A 7,034-nucleotide genomic window follows, 5' to 3' on the forward strand; every position below is an offset into this window, starting at 1 on the left:
CGGGCAGGCACTCGCGCCAGCCGGGCGCCCCGCCCTCTGCTGCGCACCGGCGGCGGCTGGCGCACCGCGCTCACCATGCAGCAGCTCCTCTTGCGTCATCCCCCGCACCAGCTGGCGCAACGCCTCAGCAGACACAGCACCCTCCGCCGCCTGCAGAGCAGCATCCACCGGCCGCGCCGCCGCCTGCCGCGCCTGCCGCGCCTGCTGCTGCTGCTGCTGCTGCTGCTGCTGCTGCTGCTGCTGCTGCTGCTGCTGCCGCAGCGGCGGCGGCGGCGGCAGCGCGGGCGGCGGAGGCGCCGCCGCTGCCGCCGGCGCCGCCAGCCTGCCGCGGGTGGTGGGGCTGCCGGCAACCGCCGCGGCTGCGGCCGCCGCCGCCAGCCTGCCGCGGGTTGTGGGGCTGGTGGGGCTGGCGGGAGGCGGCGCCGCGGCGGGCGCGCGGCGTGCGGGCGCCGAAGCAGGCCTAGGCGCGGGCGCGGCGGCGGCAGCCGCCGCGGCCGCGGAGCCGCCGCCGCCGCGCTGCGCCGCGTCCACGACCGCCTGCAGGCTGCCTGCCTCTCTCAGCGCCGCCACATGGCTGGCCACGTCGACCATGCTGAGCGCGCTGAGGGCGGGCAGCAGGGGGCGGTAGGGAGCCAGCGGGAAGTTGAGCGTGGCGGAGGAGGGGTCCTTGCCGTACTGCAGCGGTACAGGCGGTACAGGCACGGCAGGGGGACGCCTCAGCCAAGGCAGCAGCTCAGGAAGAAAGCAGAGCGGCAGGGGGCGCAGGGCGAGGCGGGAGCTGCGCCGCTTCTGGGCTGCAGGCGAGGCAGGAGGGTCGGGCCTGCAGGCCCCTCCACCACCCCCCTTTCACGCCCTGCCCTCCCCTCCCCCTGCCACCCAGCCCCGCTCCCCGCACACACGCACGCCCTGCCAACCCACCAGGTGGCAGCGCCAGAGGATGAGCAGGTCTGCGGCGGCGGCCGCCAGGTCCAGCGTGCCACACTGGCTGACACTCAGCGTCTGGGAGCCGCGCATGCTGTTCCATAGGCGCTGCCGGCCGGGCGCCACCTGCGGCCGGTGGGGCGGAACGCGCGTGCGTGCATGGGTGTGACGCGTGTGTGTGTGTGTGTGTGTGCGCGAGCGCGTGGTGTGAAGAAGTGAGGGCCCTGGCGAGCAGCCCCAAGGGCAGCCAGCGGGGCAGCCAGCGCGGCGCGAAACAGGTGTCAGGCGTGCAGCAGGCGCCGCGGCGCCACGGCTGCTGCGGCGGCGCCACGGCTGCTGCTGCGGCGCCAGGGCAGCGCCGGGCGGCACCCACCTGCTTCTGCGCCAGGGTGAGCTGCGCCGTCCAGGGCCCGTTGCCATACACCCCCTGCCGCCCGCTCTTACTCTTCTTGCCGGTCGGCTTGGCGCGGCCGCCCCTGCCGCGAGGCGGGGCGGGGCTGCCGGCGCCGCCACCGCTGTCTGCAGCAGCAGCGGCGCCGCCAGACGGCCCCGCCTCCTCCTCACCCGGCGCCGCCGCTGCGGGCTGCGCCGCCGCTGCGACAGGCTGCGCCGCCGCCGCCGCGGCGGCGCCGCCGCCGGTGGCCACCTCGGCCAGCCCTCCCTGGTCCCTCAGCGCCTTCAGCTGGCCCTTGAGCTCGCTGTCGGTCTTGCAGCCGCGCAGCATGGGCAGCAGCGCGGCGTAGCGGGGCCACGAGAAGTTGAGGCGCTGCCCGGTATCGTCGCCGCCATCCAGCTGGGCGGGGTCGGCGCCGTACTGCAGCAGTACAGGCACGGCGGTACAGCAGGTGAAGCCGCTGCGTAGCGGGGCGAGCGTGACGCGCGGCCCGCACGGCATGGCAGGGGGCATGCAGCGCAGGCGGTGGTGCATGCGTGTCTTGAGGTGTGGGAGCGGGGCGGCGCTCGCAGCGGGCACGGCAGCGCCTCTGCCCGGGGAGGAAAGCGGCGGGAGGAAAGCGTCCGCACCTGCATGGCCCGCCACATGGCGGCCAGGTCCCAGCACACAGCCGCCTCGGCGGCAGTACCGCACGGCGTAAACCGCACGGTTCTGGTGGTCCTGCGGCGGCGGAGGTGGTGGTGGTGGGGTGGGGGGCGCATGCGAGAGCATGGCTGGGCGGTGGCGGCAGGACGGAGAATGGCTCGCTCGCCCGGCTGCGGTGCTCGGCTGTGGGGAAGCCGCCGGGGCCCGGGCAGCCAGCCAACCCCAGCTTGGGGCTGGCAGCGCAGCTCGCTGGCGGGCCGCTGGAAGAGCGCAGGCGGCCCGGGGGCAGGCACAGCGCCACGCAGCAGGGCAGGGGCAGGCACACGCGGCGGCAGCAGGTGGCTCACTTGGCGGTGGGCGAGGGCTTGCCCCCCGCCCCGATCTTGTACGTGATCTGAGCCGCCATCTTGCCCGAAATGCCTGCAGGCCAAGGGGCGGCCATGCGGGGTCGGCGGGCAGAGGCCAGGGGCAGCCGCGGGCAGGCCAGGAGCTCCAGCAGCGGCAGCAGGCAGCAGCAAGCCATCGCGCAAGAAGGGAGCAGCAGGCTGGCCGGGGCACCGCAGCGACCAGGAAAAACAAGAAGAAAGGCTCACGAGTGATGCCGTGGAAGGGATGGTTGGCGGGGGTGAAGGCCAGCACGTCCTGCGACTCCCAAGGCCGCTCCCCCGCCGCCAGCCCCGCCCCGCCCTCCCTGCGCCGCTTGGCGCCGCCGCGGCGCCGGCCCCCGCCGGCAGCCCGGGGAGCGCCGTTGGGCGCGCTGGCCCGCGCTGCAGCTGCGCCGCCGCCGCTCTCCTCCTCCTCCTCCTCCTCCTCGCTCTCCTCCTCTTCTGCATCAGCCATCTCGGCATCGCCCGCCGCCCCGCCCTGCCCGCCGCCGCCAGCAGCCCTCTCGCTGCCCTTCTCCTCCTCCTCCTCACTCTCCTCCTCCTCGCCGTCGGCCAGCTGGCGCTTGCGCGCTTTGCGTGGCGAGCCGCTGGCCTGCGAATCGTCGTGGGGCCGCTCTGCAGCACACCAGCCAGCAGACGCTTGCCCCCAGCCAGCCAGCCCTAGCCATAGGCTGATACAATGCTGATGCGCTGATGCGGCATGCCATCCCACATGCCTGCCCCGAGCGAGCACCACCAGGGCCGACCCTCCCCCACCCCCTGCAACACCCTGCGCAGACTGGCGGCCAGCCAAAGCAGCAGGTGCAGGCTCAAGCACCACGCACCGTTCAGGCCGTTTGCCGGTGGCGACCCCTCCCGCTGCTGCTGCGGCGGCTGCTGCTGGCCCTGCGCTGCTGGCAGCGACGCGCCGTTGAACTTGGGAGGGGGAGCGGGGGCCCGCCGCCCAGACGCCACCACGCCATCCTCCGCTGCTGCTGCCGCCGCGGCTGCCGCCGCGGCGTTAGCGGCGCCCGCCTGGTGGAAAGCCAGGCGTGCTGCCGAGGGCGCTGCAGGCAGGAACGCGGGCAGGCAGGCAGGCAGGCAGGCACATGCATGAGCAGCATTCCAGCCACCGCAGAGACCCACAGCCAGCCGAGGCGGCCAGGAGGCACAGACAGCCAGGCAGGAGGAGGATGCAGCCCGGCACTGAGCTGCCCCGCTGGCTCGCCTTGGCTGACGGCGCGGCGGCCGATGCTGCGCCCCAGCGCGCCGCCGCCCGCGGGCGCCAGCAGGCCCACGCCGCCGCGCGGCGCGCCGGAGCTGGTGACTCCCGCCGCCGCCGGCTCGGCGCGCTGGTGCGGCTGCTGGGACAGCGCCTCCTGGTACAGAGTGCCGGTGGTCAGCCCGGGCCCCGCATTGGCCCAGCTGGTGGCCTGGCTGTCATCAGGGCCTGCACCCGCGGCGGCAGGGGGGGCCGGGGCGCGCTGGGCGGCGCAGAGAGCGGGCTGACCCAGCGCAGAGACCGGGCCCAAGCACAGCGCACGCCCCGCCGCGCCCCATGGCGGGTGGGAGCAGCAGCAGGCACCGGCACATCCGCAGGCGCCGAACCGACGCGGCGAGAGAGGCAGCAGAGGGTGGGGTGTGGGGTGCCGCGGGGCGTCGGCGGCGTCGGCGCCGGCGGTGGGGCTGGGCGCGCCGCGGGCGTGGCGCCCTGCCCGCTGCCCGCTCACCTACAGGCACCAGCGGGTTCACGGCGCAGATCTGCAGGTCCTTCACCACCTGGCGGAAGGAGACGGAGCGGATCTCGCCCGCGGTGTCGTTGTCCACGCCGTACCTGCGGTACAGGCGGTACATGCGACGAGCGGTACGCAGCATGACGTGCCGCGCGGGCGGGTACCAGGGCTGCGGTGCAGGGCTCGGCAGCACGGAAGGCCGCGCCGCGGGCGAGAGTGGGGCCCGACCGCTGCTGCAGGGCAGCTGCATGTAGGGGAGCGCCAGCAGCGCTGCCGCCGCCCCGCTGCCTCGGGTGCCTCCAACTGCCACCCACCTCTCAAGATCAAAGTGCAGGTTCAGGGCAAACAGGTTGCGGCGGGAATCCACGGCCTCCTTGACTGCACGCGGGAGGAGGGTCGAGATAAGGTTGCGCAGGCAGACGAAGCTGGGGCCGGCACAGCTGATGCGGGCTGGCACTGCTGGCACTGCTGGCACGCTGGCAGCACGTCCATGCCCGCGGCCTGGCCAGCAGGCAGCATGTGCCGCGTGCGCACTTGTGAGCACGTCGCACACGCGGTGGGCCTCGTCCAGCGATCCAAACAGCCCCAGCACATGCTCTGACCCCTGATGCGGGAACAGCACCTGCGGGCAGCAAGCCAGGGCAGGCAGCAGACCAGGAGGTCGCGCGGCGGGGGTAGCAGCTGGGAAGGAGGGCAGCGGCGCCGCCTGCCTGGGCTGATGCCTTGCAGTGTGGCCAGCGGGTTGCGGCAGGACGCGCGGCAGGCGCCACCCTCGCCGACACAGTGGCGGCTGGACTGGGCATCGGGCGTGCCGGCAAGATGGTGTGCAGTGGACGCACCTTGTACAGGGTTGCACCTTGAATGCTGTTGTCCACCTCTATCCTGCCCACCGGCTCGTCGCCGTCTGCAGGGGCCGAGCCCCTGGGCTCTTCGCCTGCGGCGACCATGCCTGACCGAGCGCTGGCGCCGGCTCTAGGGGGCGTTCCTGGCAGCAGGGTGGCCGGCCTGCAGCGGAGGCAGGAAGGCGGAGGGCCGCAGGGCGGGTGACTGGCGGCAGGGGGGGGTGCCTCCGAGGGGGCTGTTGGGCGGCCGTGCAATGCCTCACTCGCCGATTTACTCCTCCCGCACTGTCTGGCGTGTGTGTCTCTCACTGAGAGAGCAAGGGCGGGGTTGCCGCGCCACAAACAATGGATCGCTCGGTTAGCGGAGCCGCGCTGCTGTTTCAGCAAGGGGGGATGCATGAGAAGCGCCTGGTTCTCACCCTGCGGGCTGAGCGGGCTCCACGATGCCGATTGTCTTGTTGCTTGGCCAGGGCTCTCTTTTGCAGGGGTGGGAGGTCTGCAGCAGGAGCCTGTGATCGCCCGTCGTCGCCGGAGGGGTCCCGTTGGTGTATAGCAGCCGCACAGGAAAACCCGCCTTCTTCTGGCAATTTTGAGAGGCCCATGCTGCCCCATCGCGGCCCCATTTCAGCCTTTCGGCTGTGCATACGCGGCTGGGCCCACTCATATTGGCCAATTGAGCATCGGGCTCACCGCGGGAGAGCCTGTGAACAGCGCCAAGGTCTGCCACATCCGGTGTGTAGCTTCCTGGAGCAGCTGCCAGCCGCCTTCAGAGAGGCTGCAGCGCAGGGCACAAGCGGATAACCAGGCAGCGCCGCAACAGACAGCCAGGGTAGCGGCGGCAGGAGCTGGCCGCCACGTTGCCGCCACCACCGCCATGCCACCCCCCGTGCACGCCGTGCAGCCCGCATCCCAATGGGTCGGCACAAACAGAATGGTGTGTGGTTGGTGGCAGCAGAGGGGTTGCTCGTGGTCTGCTGTGGACGGTTGTGCTTGTAGCGGTTTGCTGGAGGCGCAGCGGTGCATCAGACCATCCCGCCAGCCAACCTTTCACGCCGCCAGCCCCTCACACTGCGTCCCAGTGCACTGCCTCCCTGCTGCGCCGGCATGCAGGCGGGCACCAAGGATGGGTGGTCGTGCCAGCTCAATTTCGCCTACCCTCCACACCTACAGAGCACGGTTGGCAAGAAAGCAGAGAACATCAGGCTACACGGCTTTGCCACGCAGGCGTGTGCAGTGGCAGGGCCGCAGTCGGCGGCTGGCGCCGCGCGCCGGCGCTGCGGCGGGCGGCAGCCGCCCTGCCCTTGCTGCTGGGGCTGCTGTGCCGGCGCAGGGCCTGTTCCGACCGCTTGCCCGCTTGCCCTGGCGCCGTGCTGCCTGCCTGCAGGCCGAGGCGGCGACCGCGTTTGACTTGCTTGCGATGTGGCGCCAGCACCAGATGGACAAGCCGTTGACCGCCAGGCAGTACAACCTGGGGCTGGAGCGGTACAAGTGGGTGCTGCTGACACGCCTGCCGGGCCACGGCACCTGCTGCAAAGCGGCTCGAGGGGGGCCTCATTCATCTGCTTGGCTCCCTCTGCCCTTGTTTCCCACCCAGCCCAGCCTGTGCCCTTTGCTGTCGCCTCCTCGCCTGCTCGACTGCCCCTCAACACCCCCCCATGCCCGACACCCTCCCCCGCTTGCCGCGCGCGTGCAGCGCGCAGCGCGCCGCCCTTCTGCTGTGCAAGACGGCTGACGAGGCGCGGGAGCACGTGCGGCGGCTGCACCACAACGGCACGATTGCCAGGCTGGCGGCAGACGTGCCGCCCCAGGGCGGCCCCTTGAGCGCCGCGCCAATGGGCAGCGGGGCCAGCGCCGACCAGGCCAGAGCCGCAGCGGGTCTGGCCCTGCTGGCCGCAGCTGGCGACGGGAAGAAGCGGAAGAAGGGCGGGCGCAGGGGCGTGGGTAGGCCGCGGGTTGTTGAGGCAGCACCTGAGGAGGAGGAAGAGGAGGGGCGGGAGGATGCGGAGCAGCAGCAACAGCAGCAGCAGGACGAGGAGGAGGAGGCAGCAGCCGAAGAGGAGGAGGAGGGGGAGGCTCCCCCCGCCAAGAAGCAGCGCGGCGGCAGGCGCACTGCCGCGGCGGGGGCGGGGCCAGG

The 7,034-nt window shown here is 72.9% G+C and overlaps 2 protein-coding genes across 2 annotated transcripts in view; one reads left to right on the plus strand and one right to left on the minus strand.

Annotated features, from left to right (window-relative positions):
* The window catches only part of CHLNCDRAFT_141543 (hypothetical protein), a gene marked incomplete at both ends in the record, with an annotated part of 5,889 nt that extends 884 nt beyond the window's left edge, over positions 1 to 5,005 (minus strand). Inside the window, 12 exons of the mRNA XM_005843081.1 lie at positions 75 to 675; positions 919 to 1,047; positions 1,295 to 1,735; positions 1,945 to 2,035; positions 2,308 to 2,380; positions 2,554 to 2,961; positions 3,171 to 3,392; positions 3,533 to 3,775; positions 4,056 to 4,159; positions 4,373 to 4,436; positions 4,593 to 4,680; positions 4,898 to 5,005. Of these exons, the coding sequence (XP_005843143.1) occupies positions 75 to 675; positions 919 to 1,047; positions 1,295 to 1,735; positions 1,945 to 2,035; positions 2,308 to 2,380; positions 2,554 to 2,961; positions 3,171 to 3,392; positions 3,533 to 3,775; positions 4,056 to 4,159; positions 4,373 to 4,436; positions 4,593 to 4,680; positions 4,898 to 5,005 (2,572 nt within the window). The remainder of the gene's footprint in view (positions 1 to 74; positions 676 to 918; positions 1,048 to 1,294; positions 1,736 to 1,944; positions 2,036 to 2,307; positions 2,381 to 2,553; positions 2,962 to 3,170; positions 3,393 to 3,532; positions 3,776 to 4,055; positions 4,160 to 4,372; positions 4,437 to 4,592; positions 4,681 to 4,897) is intronic.
* Positions 5,006 to 6,004: 999 nt separating this feature from the next.
* The window catches only part of CHLNCDRAFT_141544 (hypothetical protein), a gene marked incomplete at both ends in the record, with an annotated part of 3,538 nt that continues 2,508 nt past the window's right edge, over positions 6,005 to 7,034 (plus strand). The window contains 3 exons of the mRNA XM_005843050.1: positions 6,005 to 6,076; positions 6,285 to 6,388; positions 6,594 to 6,841. Of these exons, the coding sequence (XP_005843112.1) occupies positions 6,005 to 6,076; positions 6,285 to 6,388; positions 6,594 to 6,841 (424 nt within the window). The remainder of the gene's footprint in view (positions 6,077 to 6,284; positions 6,389 to 6,593; positions 6,842 to 7,034) is intronic.

The sequence above is a fragment of the Chlorella variabilis genome (genome assembly GCF_000147415.1).
Source record: "Chlorella variabilis unplaced genomic scaffold CHLNCscaffold_35, whole genome shotgun sequence".
Classification (NCBI taxonomy): Eukaryota; Viridiplantae; Chlorophyta; class Trebouxiophyceae; order Chlorellales; family Chlorellaceae; genus Chlorella; species Chlorella variabilis.